Source organism: Sapajus apella, unplaced genomic scaffold (assembly GCF_009761245.1).
Source record: "Sapajus apella isolate SASKATOON/1434 unplaced genomic scaffold, GSC_monkey_1.0 scaffold4, whole genome shotgun sequence".
Lineage (NCBI taxonomy): Eukaryota > Metazoa > Chordata > Mammalia > Primates > Cebidae > Sapajus > Sapajus apella.
The window spans coordinates 36091086-36108106 of NW_022436944.1; the positions used below are offsets into that span (position 1 = coordinate 36091086).

A 17021-nucleotide genomic window follows, 5' to 3' on the forward strand; every position below is an offset into this window, starting at 1 on the left:
TCTCTTGAGACCAGGAGTTCAAGACCAGCCTGGGCAACATAGTAAGGTCCCATCTCTACAAAAAATAAAAAAAAATTAGTTGGGCATGGTGCTGTATGTTTATAATTACAGCTAGCTACTGAAGATGCTGAGAAGGGAAGATCACTTGAGCACAGAAGGTCAAGGCTGCAGTGAGCCATGATCACACCACTGCATTTCAGCTTGAGTGATAGAGACCCTGTCATAAAAAAAAAAAGTAAAAAATTGTGGAAGGGGAAGAAAATAGGAAGATAGCTAGGCATCAGATACATGCCACTGGGTTTGTGTGAGCAAGTATTTTTCTCCTAGAACTCCTTGCATGCTGTCAGGGCTTTCAGGCAGATGCTATTTCTGCAATATCTGGACTAAGTGTTAGAATATTTGACTTCATTACTTCTGAGATGGTTGATATTTTTAACTGAAAAATGGATTGGTTCTATGGATTAGAAAATACAAAGATTATTAAAGAAGCACTGTTTCTTAATGAAGGACCCTTGATAACAGAATAAATAGAAGTAGTGATCAGTCAGCAATAACAGAGCACTACTATGTGTTAGACTGGTTTTCTTATGTGTGACACATGGAATTACAGTCACATGTTGCTTAATGATAAGTATGCATTCTGAGATATGCATTGTTAGGTGATTTGTGGCATGAACATCATAAAATGTACTTACACAAATCTAGATGTTACAGCCTACTGTACACCTAGGCTGTATGGTATAGCCTAGTGCTCCTAGACTACAGACCTGTACAGCATGTTACTGTACTGAATACTGTAGGCAGTTATAACAAAATGGTAAGTAATTGTATATCTAAACATAGAAAAGGCACAGTAAAAATACAGTATAAAAGATTTTGTTAAATGGTACATTTGTATAGAGCACTTAAATGAATAGAGCTTGCAGGACTGAAAGTTGCTTTGGGTGAGTGGGTGACTGGTGAGTGAACAGGAAAGACTGAGGCATTGCTGTACACTACTGTAGACTTTATGAACACTGGACATGTAGATTTTATGAGAATATTGTTTTCTTCAATAATGAATTGTTTTAAGCCAGTCAAATTCATCAGTGGTGGCTGTATACCAACTTCAGTGATACTAATGTTGTTAATAATTTCTGATTAACCCACTACTATCAGACCAGTCCAATAATAACTTTGGCTTACTATAATTTTTTACTTTATAAATTTTAAAATTTTAAACTTTCTGACTGTAATAACAATGCATTTGTAGAGCTGTACACAAATACTTTACATTCTCGTTCTATGAGATTTTTTTTATTAAATCTTTTTTTTAAGCTGTTTTGTTAAAATCTGAAACATAAACACACACATTAGCCTATGCCCACATGGGGACAGGATCAACAGGATGTCACTTGGCAATACAAGTGTTTCAGCTCCATTATAATCTTGGGAAACCACCATGATGTATGTAATCCATCATTGTCTGAAATTTCATTTTATGGTGCATGACTGTATATGAATTATGAGGGTAATAGGGACCTATTGCATCATTTTAAAATTTATAGTCTCAGAACTTTCTAAATTAGCTGGTCAGTGTTGCACCCCCCCCCCCACAGCCATTGTTTCTTTAAAAGTGGCATAAAAATTGACCGCTGAAAGCAAAAAATATAAAAATTATGTGAAATTAAGTAAGCCAGTAAGTTTAGGTTTTCTTAGAAGTGTAATTTGCCACAAATACCAGTCTAAACATTTTAAGTGGCTGGGCACAGTGGCTCACACCTGTAATCCTAGCACTTTGGGAGGCTGAGGCAAGACGATTGCTTGAGGCCACGAGTTCACAACCAGCCTAAGCAACATAGCAAGACCCCATCTCTGCAATAAATTTTTTAAAAATTAGCCAGGCATGGTTACACACATCTGTAGTCCCAGCTACTTGGGAGACTGAGGTAGGAGGATCACTTTAGCTCGAGGCTGCAGTGAGCCATGATCACACCACTACACTCCAGCCTGGTTGATGCAGTGACACCGTGTCTCAAAAAATGTATACTTATATATAAAGGTTTTCTCCAGTACTCTTTTATTGGATATATATTCGAGGAGTTTCCTAGGTGCATTATTTTTATTTTTTGCTACTTATATTTTGAGGTGTTTATTTAATTCTGACTTCTGTTTTAAAATATTTTCATATCTGATTCAAGCATTTATCTTTAGGACTTCTTTTTTGTAGATAGACGTAATCTTAGACTATGACAGCTCTGCTCAGTATTACATCATTGGTGACTTCCTTCACTTAGAGATTTTTAATATTTATTAATATTTGCATAAAGGGGCTGTCATTTTTGTTTGACTACCTCTAACCTGTTTGCATATTCCAAGGTTGTATCTTCATTTTTGTCTCAGCGATTCTCTGTTTGGGTCACTTTTGTGTCTTTGAGGTGATGTTTCATAAATAGTCTATTATGGAAGTACATCTCCAGATCAGGGTGCGGACTTCAGACAGGTGTTATCATAGAATTTCTGAAGCTGTCCAAGGCTTTTCCTTTGCTGCTACTTGGAAATAACTTCAGAAATTGGATGTTTCAGCAAAAGGATTTTTTTTTTTTTAAGTTCTCTAGCATTCCTTCTCCTTTTTAGGGCTGGTTTTCTACCCATCCAGACAAAAACTACAGCCACATGTTAGTGTCCTTGAATATCACTTGATGCTGGGGGTCTGTCTTAGAAAAGCTTAGCAGCAGTTTGCTCTCTTTTGTGCTCCTTTTTTAGTAAGTGTTAAGAGTCCTGAAATGAGGTAGATTTCCTGCTTATGGAGAACTAGATTTTATGAAAAGAAAGGAATTAAACGTCGGTTGACTTACATGTGGTGAGACACATATGGTGTAGAAGATATTGATGAAAGAAATTGCATTAATGAAGCTTCTAGGGAATATAGCCTAAGAGGAGTGAGTCTTACGTCCAGAAATCACATAAGTCTACCCAAGGCCACAATTTGCCACCATTTGAAATAGCAAAGGAGTGTGTTGTTGTGGTTGTTTAGATGTCTCCCAAACGTTTGATTTATGATATCATTAGAAAAAGTACACAATTCCCTTAGGTGACTGCTTGCAGTAAAACAAATATTATTTTGGATTTACCAGCTCTTTCATTTTCCTGAATTAATGTAATAAATTCTGTAGACATACCTGGTATTTACTGAGCATTTACCTAAGATTCTGTTTCATAAATTCAGTGGAAAATCTGAAAAGGGATGATAGTGCCACCATTTCAAGGAGTTAATGATTCATTAGGGAGACAAGATGACTACACTTGTACAAGTAGAAAACAATATAAGACAGGAAACTTTTAAACTAATGTAATACAGATTGTTAGCACTATGAAGTTTGGAGAAGAGAAAGTAAAAGAAATTACTAAATGCTAGATACTTTATGTTAATTCCATTTGATCTTCACAGCCATCTTCTAGGGACACATCATAATCTTCGTTTTATCTATGAGTAAACGAATGTGCAGAGGGTAAATAACCCACCCAAAGAACTGGAATTTGGTCCCAATTTATTCTGATTGCAAAGTCCGTGTTCTTTTTCCTTTGCTATGTCTGTCTTCACTGAGAAGAAAGGGTAACTAAGGGGATCAAAGAGGGCCTTTTGGAAAAAAAGGAATGGCTTGAGAAATGCCTTTGGAGGCGAACTTGAATAAGGATTTTACGGCATTGTAAAAGGAAAAGCTAGTTTAGCACCAAAGATACATTGAGTATAAATACTGGAAAATAAAATGGGACCAGAGTAGAGTAGAGTGAGCTTTGAAAAGGCAGGAAATACTTCGTGCTATAAAGCAGCACTGTCTAATAGAACTCCTGCAATGATGGAAATGTTCTTTATTTGATTTGAAGGAAAATAATTGATACGTACTCACAGTTTGTCCTCTAATAAGAACTAATACAGTAAAAACTGTTTTGCAGCTTAATGTTATCTCCTGTTTCTTTTTTTTATATAGGGGTTGCGATTCATCCAGTTGAAAAATCCTTGGAGTCATTTACGTTGGAAAGGAAGATATAGTGAAAATGATGTAAAAAACTGGACTCCAGAGTTGCAAAAGTATTTAAACTTTGATCCCCGAACAGCTCAGAAAATAGATAATGGTAAATATATTTTTTTAATTTTAATACCATTTATTCTTCAAAAAACATTCTAACATGGCAAAATATATGTAACTGACTTAAGTCATTTAGCATTAAGATTTTTTTAGATTAACAAAGGTATTAATTTTCAGGAATATTTTGGATTTCCTGGGATGATCTCTGCCAGTATTATGATGTGATTTATTTGAGTTGGAATCCAGGTCTTTTTAAAGAATCAACATGTATTCACAGGTAACTTTTTGCACATTGCAGAGTATGCTTTATAATAGCCTCCACTTTGTTCACTTAAAAACATGTGCCAGTTGCGTTAGCTCATGCCTATAATCCCAGCGCTTTGGGAGGCCAAGGTGGGCGGATCAGTTGAGTTCAGGGGTTCTAGACGAGGCTGGGCAACATGGCAAAGCCTCATCTCTACAAAAAATACAAAAATTAGCTGGTCATTGTGGCGCACACCTGTAATCCCAGCTACCTGGGAGGCTGAGGTCAGCAGGTCGCTTGAGCCTGGAAGGTAGAGGTTGCAGTGAGCCAAGATCACACCATTGCACTCCAGCCCAGACAACAGAGCAAGACTCTTGTCTCAAACAAATAAATAAAAACAGAATAGTTAATTTAGGAAGACCAGCATCCCCTCTTTTTGTCATGCCTACAGTGACTGTCTTGTTAATAGTTTTTTCTTTCCACACTTCCTGGTTATGCCAAAAAAAAATTAAAACCAGTAAAAACCAAAAACTCTGATTAATTCACTTTTTGAAATAGTGTTATATTTTAGCTCTATGAGAAATTTAATTACAACCTTCTTTGTTGACTTTATCTTTTAGTACTTGGGATGCTAAGCAAGGACCTGTGAAAGATGCCTATAGCCTGGCCAACAACCCCCAGTACAAACTGGAGGTGCAGTGTCCACAGGGGGGCGCTGCAGTTTGGGTTTTGCTTAGTAGACACATAACAGACAAGGTACTGATACCCTTCTAATGATATCCTATACGTAAATTTTTTTAATATAGTTAGAACATTGTGAAAGACAAATGTAATCATCAGCCTGTTTAATTTACATAGGTGCCCTGAAAGTAGTGTTTTCTCAAATAAATGAATATTTTCCTCTAAGGAAATTCATATTTTATAATTATACACTTAAAATCTTGTTCAGAAGTCATCTCTGAAGAAAAGTATGAGGGAGTTGATGCTTTTTAATGAGGTTTTGGGAGGTGGATGATGTATAGTTTAAATCACTGAAATATGCTGAAGGGAGTTTGGAAATGTTGAATCATTAGTCTTGATTCTGTAAAGATTAACCATAATCTTAATAGCCTCTGAATCTTATTTAATATATTATTTTATACAGTTGTCATCTATTAAAATGATAATTCAGAGAAACAATGTTTCTTATACCATTAAATAGCTGGAAAAAATGCTCTTAAAATTAGAGTTATTTTGTTAACTTTAAATAGCATTTTTGTGGAGAGCTTAAAAAAGAAAATAAATCGCATTTTCAACCCATTTTCTAACCACATTGGATTCTTTGTGATTTTAGGATGATTTTGCGAATAATCGAGAATTTATCACAATGGTTGTATACAAGACTGATGGGAAAAAAGTTTATTACCCAGGTATGTTTAGTAGCCCAGCAAACATTAAAATAAACATACATTAAGATTTTATTTATGTGATTATGTTGAAAAATGACACATTTTATGTAGATAATATAGAGAAATAATTGTGTGGATAGACTGATAGAAACCACTCAAGCACATGGAAGGACATTTTTATGCTATTCTGTGTTTTGTTTTAATTTAGATACGCCAAAGGAGGATTTCCACCTTCTTGCACATGGCTGTCAGAATTCTATTTCTGAAACTTAAATTATGTCTTTGACTCTAATCAAATGTATTCTGTAGTTTTCCATGGACTACTGGATAAAATCTAAGCCCTTCAGCATGATACATACAAGGCTTTTTATATTTTGGCCTACTTTCCCCCTTTATTTCATGCCCCAGCTTCTCACAGTTGAGATAGTTGCTACTCCAGGATACACCGTGCCCTTGTTGCCCCTTTTCCCATGGTTTCTCCTCTGAAGAATCTCTCTCCTCCTGCCTTTTACCCACATATTCCTTTTTCCTTGTTGCGCTTAATGCATGTAGTGTTAAGGTCCAGCCTAAATGCCATTCCTTCCACTGGGCACCTGAGACATTTAACACATTGTATGAAAACCACTTTGCTTTCACATTTAAAAAAAAAAAAATGTGTATCACTTAGTGAGAGAAACTGTCTTAAGGCTGTGAAGAAAAGTGGTGAATGAAACAAGACTCTGCTTTTGTAGAGTTTATGTTCTAGTCGGGGAGACAGATAAGCAAAATATCAAGTAGTGATACATGTGTGGAAAAAAAATAAAATCGGGTTATGTGTGAGTGACTGGTTGGTCAATGGTCATGGATTGAGTAGGGACGGGAAGAGCTATGAATAACAAAAAGGAAACATTCATACAAAGAAATCAAGGGAAAAGCATTACAGGCAGAGGGAACAGCAAGTGCAGGGCCTTACAGTGAGAAAAGATGATGTGTTTTTGGAACAGAGAATAGGCCAGTTGCCTGGGTAGGTGTGGTACCAAAAGAAGTCAGGAAGATTTGCAGAGGTCAGATCACGTGAGGTTCTGTACACTACAGGAAGGGGTTCAGAGGGTCTTTGGTCATAATCAGGAAAATGACATGTGCTGGCTCCAAATGAAGATGCCAGCTAGGCTGTGGGATTTTTGAATAGAGTTCTAGAGTAAGGATAGAAATACAGATTGAGGATTCAGAAGCATATAGATGGAATTTGAAGATGGGACTGTATAAATCACTTGTGAAGAGAGTTGTGGGTACAGAGATGAACACCCAGGACCTGACCCCTTGGACTCTGAGACATCTTAAGGTTGAACAGAGGAAAAGGTACCACAAAAGAATGTGAACAGAGGGCCTGATGAAACAGTGAAGTTTCACATGTAACCCAAGCAAAGAACATTTTTCAAGAGGGAAAGAAAGGACAGCTGCATCTATTGGTGTTTAAGAAATCAAATGAGATTAGGTGAGAGAAGAAATGGTTGTGGGAACTAAATGATAAGAACACAAGGAAACAACACTGAGGTCTACTTCAAGTGGGGGGAGGGTGGGAGGAGGGGAGGAATAGACAAGATAATATTGGATTCTGGCTTAATACCTAGGTTATGAAATAATATGTACAACAAACCCCCATGACACATAAGTTTGCCTTTGTAACAAACATTCACATGTGCCCCCAAACCTAAAATATAAGGTAAAAAGAGAAGAAACTATTGAACTTAGCATCCTGGCAGTCACTGTTGACCTTGATAAGAACAGGCTTAGTGGAGAGGTGGGGCTAGAATGCCAATTGGATTGGTTTTAAAAGACACTGGTATAAGGAAGCAGTTGTTGACAGTTCTTGTAAGAAGGCTGTGCAAAGAAATGGGCGGTGATGGGGAAGATGTTATCAGAAGTGGTTTAAGTCGTACTTTGTTTAATCATAGGAAAGTATGGCATTCTTCCCTATTTACACTGTGTTAAGGGCAGGCACTGAGTCTTAGTAGTCAGTATCCCTAGGTTCTGGAATGGACATGGCACATAGTAGGTCCAGTGACAATACCAAGTTAAACTAGCCAAGTTTTCCTTTTTTAAAAAAATAGTACTCTACCTTATGTAGAGTGATTTTGCCTTTTCAGAATACTTTTGAGTTTATAATATTATTTTAATTACAACACTTTGCTGTAATAAAGGACAGCCCTTATTCCCCATTTGACAGAAGAGTAAACTGAAACATGGAAAGGTTGAAAACCTTGTTCAAGATCCACAGATGTGCCAGTTCTTTTCTGTTCTCACTAGGTCACACACCCCTAAGCATTAGAGACTTATGACTTGTTTGAGATGCGAAAATGTTTAGTTTTTCTGATAGGTCCCCATTATAAATGTTCAGTGTTCCTAAATAAGCTAGGTGAGAGCATTGATCTTAACATACAGTAATTGACATGCATAAAATAATTGTATCAGGCTTGATTAATGAACCTATCAAAGAATAATAGGCAGCATTCTTTATAGTAACAAAATATTGAAAACAATCTGAATATCCCGATTTTCTGAATAACCAGTTGGAGGTACAGATAAAATGTGATATTCATATGATAGAATATTATACAAGCAGTTATAAGAAATAAACTGTAGAAACAACATAGATCTTTTAAAAATGTTGAGTAAAAAATGAAAGATATAAGACATATACTATTTTTTTTTCTTTTACATATACACTTATACCAGAAACAATTATTTGTTCATTTTTAGGAGGGGGTATTTTTTTATGAAAGTCTAAAAAGGTGCTCACCAAATCCATCAATAGAATGGAATAAGATAAGGGTGGTGGTTAAAAGACACATTGTTTTATGAAGAGGCTAGAATGACCCCCTCCCCCCCAAAAAAAAGTTAAATCTGAGTGGTGGGGAATCTAGATAATATTTTTATATATATCTTTTTTTTTTTTTTTTTTTTTTCCGTTTTTTAAAGACGGGGTTTCATCATGTTGGTCAGGCGGGTCTTGAACTTCCGACCTCAGGTGATCTGCCTGCCTTGGCCTCCAAAGTGCTTGGATTACAGGCGTGAGCCACTACGCCCGGCCATACGTCTTTTTATATTTTTAATTTTATCTCAAAAAGCTAATCCTGACTTTAAAATCCTCTCTGGGAGAAAAATGCAACCCAGAAAAAATAGTAGGAATTACTGAAATGCAACAGAGCAAATAGTAAGTACTATTATATCTCATTAAATGTATTCAAAAAGATTATTTTTGCTTACTAGGAACTGTTTAAAGTTTTCAACAAATTGTAATTCACTAATATTATGTTTTAAGGACAGAATCAATTAAGGAGATGTCCATCCAAGTAATTATTTTTCCTACATCAACCATAAAACTTCAAAAACTAAGAAAGAAAAACTCTCCTTTTCTCTAAGCCTACTTGTTTGTTTGCAGCTGACCCACCTCCATACATTGATGGAATTCGAATTAACAGCCCTCATTATTTGACTAAGATAAAGCTGACCACACCTGGCACCCATACCTTTACACTAGTGGTTTCTCAATATGAAAAACAGAACACAATCCATTACACAGTCCGGGTAAGTAGAACCAACACACAATGACAAAACACAATAATATAAAGTTCGTAATGTGCTCTGCTTTGTAAGTGGGATTGTCTGGAGAAAAAGTTTATTTCTGAAAATGTACTGCCATTTTTGTGCTTAATAGTAAATTATGCTTTCTGTAGAAAGTAATACATTTGAAAAGAAATGTTTTTTTGTTTCAAAAGAACATTTTTATTTTCATAGTAATAGTTTAGTCCCGCGGCAGTATAGTATGTTGGACTAATACATTTCTTTTTCTTTTTTTCTTTTTTTTTTTTTGGAGACAGAGTCTTGCTTTGTCACCCAGGCTGGAGTGAGTGCAGTGGTGCAGTCTCAGTCCACTGCAGCCTCCGCCTTCTGGACTAAAGCAGTTCTCCTACCTCAGACTCCTGGGTAGCTGGGACTATAGGTGCTGCCACCACACCCAGCTAATTTTTGTATTCTTAGTAGAGATGGGGTGTCACTATGTTGGCCAGGCTGGTCTCAAACTCCTGACCTCAAGTGATCCACCCACCTCAGCCTCCCAAAGTGCTGGGATTACTGGTGTGAACCTCCACACCCGGCCAGTACATTTGATTTTAAAGCAAGCAATAAAAACTTACTTAGCCTGTTTAACATTTTTATTGACCAAAAAAAGGACTTTGAAGTTAGTGAAAGAGAATCAGTCACCTAGAAACATATTACTCTCATCTAGCTAGGAAGGTCATTGTAATTTTCTTATATATAGATTTGTTTGGCTCTACATAAGCAGCTCAATTTGAATAGATTTTTACTGATTAAAGGGACATTGGGAGCTGCTGCCACCCCTTCATTTTTCAGATGCAGAAGCTACGGCCTGGAAAAATTGTGATTTGCCCTGAGTCATACACAGTTAGTAGCAGAGAAAGCCAAGATAAGACCTCTAGCTTCTCAGTTGCCAGCTCATTAAACCGCTGCCTATAGAACAATGACTTGTATATGCCAACTGGTTTTTTATTCTTCCAATATATTCATGTATCACTTTGATGTTCTTCTAAGTATAAAATTGATCATAGTCTTTTTATATATATATCTAGGTATATTCAGCATGCAGCTTTACTTTTTCAAAGATTCCTTCACCATACACTGTATCAAAACGGGTGAGTAAATTCATTTGTTTATAATCTCAGCATTCTTTTAGAATTGTTTAAATTCCCTTTTCCATTTCTCTCATTTTATATTCAGCAATTTATTATGAAATAAAAACATTCTAAGGCTTCACAGGAATATCAGGGAAACCTAAGCGGCCTTCAATATGGGTTGGAATACAAGATCTTCAGTGAGCAACATCTGTGAAAAGAAACAAATTTCAGAGAAAGAAGATTAATGCAAACTGGTGGTTAGAGAAGACTATGTGGATGAACCTTGAAAGTAGAATTTGAGACTAACTTTGCATGGTGGGCTAGATGTGTAGAGAAGATTCTATGGAAAATTCCTGGCAGAACAGCTTGATTAGAGGCTGAGAGATGGAAATAGGGGTTAGTCTAGCAAAGCAGCCTGGCTGTCAACAGCAAATATAAGAGCCACAGAGTGGAAAATTGCCTTTTTTTTTTTTTTTTTTTTTTTAAATGGAAAGGAGTTTTGTCTGTAAGTGGAATTGGAGAATTAAATTTTGTTAATACTAAAACTTTGTTCTTACTAGATTAATGGGAAGTGGAGTGGTCAGAGTGCTGGAGGATGTGGAAATTTCCAAGAGACTCACAAAAATAACCCCATCTATCAATTCCATATAGAAAAGACTGGGCCATTACTGATTGAGCTACGAGGGCCAAGGTTTGTGATGAGTAATTTTCTTAAATTAATGATGTTCTATTAAAAATGAACATAGTATAACAGAAAAAACTTTAGAAACAAACGTAAGCATATATGGACATTGGACTTAAAACAGTGACATTGTAGTAGGGTGAGGAAAAGACAGTCTTTTCAATAAGTGATGTGGAATAATTGAGTATCCATGTGTAAAAAGGGTAATTAGAACCCTGTTTCACATCAAGTCTAAAAACTCCAGGTGGATTACAAACCTAAATGTGAAAGGCAAAACAATACAGCATCTAGACAATAATGCAGGAAATGTCTTAACCTCAAGAGAGGAAAGATTTCTTAAATGAGACAAAGAGCATATTACAAGATTTGTAAATATGCTACATTGGTTAAAAAAAAAATCTGCAGTTTTTTAAAAATAAACAAAAACATGTCACAAAGGGGGCAATCCAATGACCAGTAAACCATTCTAATAGCCACAAATTGGAAACACATTTGTTCATCAACAACATTTAAGATTATAATATAGTCATATAATAGAGTCTTGATGTAACAATGGAAATAAAATAGCTACACACAGCATAATGGATAGGTCTTAAAAACAATGCTGAGCAAAAACCACACGTACAGAATATATACCAAATGATTTTACTTCTGTGAAGTCAAGAACAGAAAACTAAGAGACTCATATAAGGATGCACACTAAGGTAGTAAAACTGCAAAGCAGAACGAGAGAGTTATTACCACAAAAGCTCTGTGTGGGGACAGGAGTTGCAATTAGGAATATACAGGGAATTCTGTGGTGCTGAGAGGATTTTTTGATCTGAGTGGTGGTTACCCAGGTGTTTATTCACTTTGCAAATGATTTATTAAGCTGTATGTATGTTTTACATAAGTGTTGTATTTCATAGTTTTAAAAGGCTTAAAAAATACAAAGAATATACTGGGCATGGTGGCTCACACCTGTAATCCCAGCACTTTGGAAGGCCAGGACAGGCAAGTTCAGGAGTTCAAGACCAGACTGAGCAACATAGCAAAATCTAATCTCTGCAAAAACCTGTAAAAAATTTAGCCAGGCATGGTGGCATGTGCTTTTATAGTCCCAGCTACTTGGGAAGCAGAGGTTGTACTGATCCTGGATCATGCCACTGCACTCCAGCCTGGTCGACAGAGTGAGACCCTGTCTCATACAACAACCATCAAAAAAAAATACAAATAAAAACAGAACTACCTTTAAATAAAATTGGGCTTAATTTTGCTTTTCTTACAAAATAATCCAGCAGCAGCTAATAACTCTTTAGACATGAAGATATGATTAAGCTGTTTTTCCACAAGAAAGTCATTTTTAAAACCTCTACCAATTTGATAGGTGAAATAGGCAAATAGGTTCCTGTTTGCTCTTTTGTAGTTAATTTCCAGATACATTGAACATGTACTAATGTTCATTGGCAATATTGGTTTTTTCTTCATTGCCTATTCATGTTTCTTGCTGATAGAGTTGTCATTTTTTTTAATTGTAAACGTGAATAAGATAAGGATATTAACTCCTTCACATATCTGCAGATGTTTTTGTCAGATTTTCATTTTTCTCCCACATAGAAAAACATTTCAGTTTAAAGTAATCAAATCTGTCTCTGGTTTTTTTGCTGTGGACAGGAACTCTCACATTATCAAATTAATTTTCACCATATTCTGATTATTTTGTGGTTTAACTTTTTGCACTTAAAAAATTCATATGAATATATTTTTATGTTTGGCATGAAATACAGTTTAACAGTTTTTTTCCAAATGTTTTGTTACCTCATCACCATCTAAATGAATCCTTCTTTCCTTACTGATTTGGAATGCCATGTTTATCATATGCTAATTACTTCTATAAATTCAGATTTTGTTTCAGGGCTTTCCTGTCCCATAGGCCTTTCCACCTGTCATAATTACAATATTTTTAATTATTCCCTATGGCCAGGTACAGTGGCTCAAGCCTATAATCTGAGTACTTTGGGAGGCCAAGGTAGGAGGATGGCTTGAGCCCAGAAGTTCCAAACCAGCCTGAGCAGCATAGTGACACCCCCGTGTACAAAAAAAAATTAATTAGCTAGACATGGTGGTACATACCTGTAGTCCCAGGTCCTTGGGAGGCTAAGGTGGGAGAACCCTTTGAGTCCAGAAGGGTAAGGCTGTAGTAAGCCACGATTACTCCACTATACTCCCACCTGGGTGACTGAGACCCTGTCTCCAAAAAAAAAAAAAAAACAAAAGCAAGGCACAGTGGCTCACGTCTATAATCCCAGTACTTTGGAAGGCTGAGGCTGGCGGGATCACCTGAGATCAGGAGTTCGAGACCAGCCTGGCCAACATGATGAAACCCTGTCACTACTAAAAATACAAAAAAAAAAAAATTAGCCAGACATAGTGGCATATGCCTGTAGTCCCAGCTACTCAGAAGACTGAGGCAGGAGAATCACTTGAACCCAGGAGGCGGAAGTTGCAGTGAGCTGAGATCATGCCACTGTACTCCAGCCTGGGCAGCAGAGCGAGACTCCATCTCAAAACAAAAATAAAATATTTCCGGCCAGGCGCGGTGGCTCACGCCTATAATCCCAGCACTTTGGGAGGCCGAGGTGGGTGGATCACAAGGTCGAGATCAAGACCATCCTAGACAACATGGTGAAACCCCGTCTCTACTGAAAATACAAAAATTAGCTGGGTATGGTGGTGCGCGCCTGTAGTCCCAGCTACTCGGGAGACTGAGGCAGGAGAATTGCTTGAACCCAAGGAGGCGGAGGTTGCGGTGAGCCGAGATCCTGCCATTGCACTCCAGCCTGGGTAACAAGAGCGAAACTCGGTCTCAAAAAAAAAAAAAAAAATTTCCTGGGGAGCCTATGGTAAAAATAGTCTCTCTTAAAGTAAGTTTAATCCACTGTTAATCTTTTAAGGCTTCAACTGAAATATATAAATGGTGTTTTGTATGATTAAGAATAAAAATAGAGTGCGTGTGTTTCAGAGTACCATTTCTCTCTACTGAAACTTCAGAAACATACTTAATGTGACATCTGCACTTTATTTTAAATCACATGTTTGAGACTATGTTCATTTTAAATGCTAGGCAATATAGCGTTGGATTCGAGGTTGTAACAGTTTCTACTGTAGGAGATCCTGGACCCCATGGCTTTCTGAGGAAATCTAGTGGTGACTATAGGTAATGTTGACATTTTTATTCTAATTTATACTTTACTTTTTGTGGCATCATCTTCTATAAACCTTATTCTCATTCTCTCTAAATATAGGTGTGGGTTTTGCTACCTGGAATTAGAAAATATACCTTCTGGTGTCTTCAATATCATTCCCAGTACCTTTTTGCCCAAACAAGAAGGACCTTTTTTCTTGGACTTTAATAGTATTATCCCCATCAAGATAACACAACTTCAGTGATGGAGAAATCTCAACAGTTAACGGGCTTTTATACTTATCAAACATCAATTCTTCAAACAAGGACACAAATCTTCAGAACAGTAAACAGAACAATCAGAATGGAATTAAATCTCTAAAAACGTGTTACAGTGGAATTTGGTGCTTGTTCAGGGTGTTTGCTAAGAACTGAATATAGTCAGAATGACCTAAATCACCTAGAGGTACTGTTTACATGGTTTTGTGTATATAAAGTTGGCTTGCATTTTACAGGCCATTTTGTATTAAAAAATGCATATGAATAAGATTAGACTCAGTCATCTTGTGAGATGCCTTTGCTAAGAGGATAAAGGAACTGAGACCGGTTGAGAAAAAGAAGGGATATAGATTCCTTGAGTGGAATGGTGGGCTAGATTAATAGACTGAAATATTTACGTTGTTTCCCTTTTTTGCAGAGCATGTGGAAATTAAACCTGCTTCATTCTACTGTACATCTTGGGCAACTAATTACCAAATGAATTGTGCTACCATAACTGATTTTAATTTTGCATTGTTTATTATTTTAAATGTCTGTTGCCCAGGTGTTATAAAAGAATAAAGCTCTTCAGAAGTACAGACTACCTTAGCATGAAGATGCTCATGCCTAAGGATGAAAATTGTTGAGGTTATCTCCCATTCAGTCATGTAGCAAGAACTTAAGTTCATTACTGCAGTTTTTATTTTTAAAAAACAGTAAGATATTGAAAGACATTACAATTTAGTTTGTATGGTCTTTTTTTTAATTGCTGTATAGTTCAGTGCTCTTGTGGCAATAGCACTTTGAAGAAAATAGAGAATATATGGTGATTGGGATATGTAGCATTGAGAAAAAGTGAATTGCCAAGATACCCATGTCATGTAAATTCCCACTTTACATAAAACCCATCAGGACAGAATGATGCTCAATATTTAAAAATTCTAAAAATAGGGATTTTTCATTGTCTCTACTTTATAATTATCAAAACTTATTTTGTATTACTACCATAAATTGAAATAAAATGTTTATACTTATGGATACTGTATAGTTTAACTTCAATTTATTCAAAGATTTCATCTATCATATTTCATGTAAATGAGAACAGATTATTTGCATGAAAATACTTCAACAAAAATCTGTTATTTTACAGAGTAGTGGTAGATGATTACACTAATGGGATTGTACTTTGGTAAGTATTTTGTGCTTTTAGTTTTAGCCTATTAATTTTAGGTGGACTAATTTGACTAGTTTTCTGTTACTCTTTAAAAAGAAAAAATCCAGAACATAAAAACTGTATTATAAACACATGATTTGAACCTCTTGTGGTAAAGATCTTGTACAGGATGCAAGCTGAAAACCTAATCCCTGCTATCAAATCTATTAGAAGAGACCTATATATGAACAACCTAACTGTGGTACTGCTTTCTGTGATGGAGCTCTAACAACATGCTACCAGTGTATGAGTAAAGGAAAGATTAATTTTGGCTGGACCAAGATAAAAAATTTTATTGGCAAAATTGATACTTTACCTTGGACCTTGAAGGTAAGGCTTCAACAGACAGACTGCTGATAGTTACTGAGTGTTTACTGTGTACCCAATGTGTATATATTTTTATTTTTAATCTTCCCAATAGCTGAATAAAATACAGATACTATTGTTTGTACTTCTTTAAAGATTTTGCCCCAGGTTCACAAGCTGTCTTTCCTGAGGCCTGATTTAGCTGCTGTGTGTGTCTAATGACACCCAGACACAGCCCTCTAGTTGGGGGAGGGACAAGATCCAGACCTGTTATAGAGGGAGGAAAAACAATCCAGGCCCTGCCGAGGTTCTAAATAACAGTGAGACAGACTTGTCAGGAGTTGTTAGTGAGAGGATGACTCAGGTTTCTAATTCAGTACAGGGACAGATGCGCGTAGCTTCAGTGAAGGTAAGTTTTGACACATTAAAGTAAAATTGCTCAGAAAAATCCAGATCTGGACTCAACATGGTATAGTAAGCGAGATAACCCAAGAAGTCAGGAGTCACATGTGAACTAAAGATGGCTAAGAACTGATATGGGGGAAGTTTTTTAGAAAGTATTCTAAATTTTAGAAAAAATAAAGACTAACAGGAGATGCAAGAAACCAAGGGGTTAGGGGAGGATGAAGAAGCCCAGTGAACAGAACTTCCAGAAGAGTATAATTAAATGTCAGATGTGGTGGAGATAGGGGCCACAGTGACGGCAGTGGGGGCAGACTACGTGAAACTAGGAATTTGAAAGGCGATAGTGTGAGAAGGGAGCCCTGGTCGAAAGGTGGTCTGCCTCCCTTTCTGGTGTAGGAGACAAGCAACTGGTAGGCGGATAGGAAAGAGGGATTGAGGCAGGAAACAAAAAGTCCTAATGCCAAATAAGGAATACTCCAGCGACACTGACTGCCTAGGCTTTGTGTTTTGTAAAGGCAAGGAAAAGCCCCAATGTTAGAAAATCCCATCCCACTTTCATTCTCTGCAAGAAGTACTTAGAAATTTCTAGTTATTAGACTGTTTAACTTGACTCTGCAGT

At 36.5% G+C, this 17021-nt stretch overlaps 1 protein-coding gene across 2 annotated transcripts in view; it reads left to right on the forward strand.

Moving 5' to 3' along the window:
- CAPN7 (calpain 7) overlaps positions 1-16133 on the forward strand; it is a 50590-nt gene extending 34457 nt beyond the window's left edge. The window contains exons 13-21 of one of the 2 annotated variants that reach the window (XM_032267064.1): positions 3972-4116; positions 4248-4347; positions 4935-5070; positions 5648-5723; positions 9124-9269; positions 10331-10393; positions 10936-11066; positions 14161-14253; positions 14342-16133. In XM_032267064.1, coding sequence (XP_032122955.1) covers positions 3972-4116; positions 4248-4347; positions 4935-5070; positions 5648-5723; positions 9124-9269; positions 10331-10393; positions 10936-11066; positions 14161-14253; positions 14342-14486 — 1035 coding nt within the window. In that variant the 3' untranslated portion in view covers positions 14487-16133. The remainder of the gene's footprint in view (positions 1-3971; positions 4117-4247; positions 4348-4934; positions 5071-5647; positions 5724-9123; positions 9270-10330; positions 10394-10935; positions 11067-14160; positions 14254-14341) is intronic. The other variant, XM_032267075.1, reaches the window with a different exon arrangement.
- Positions 16134-17021: the final 888 nt, after the last annotated feature.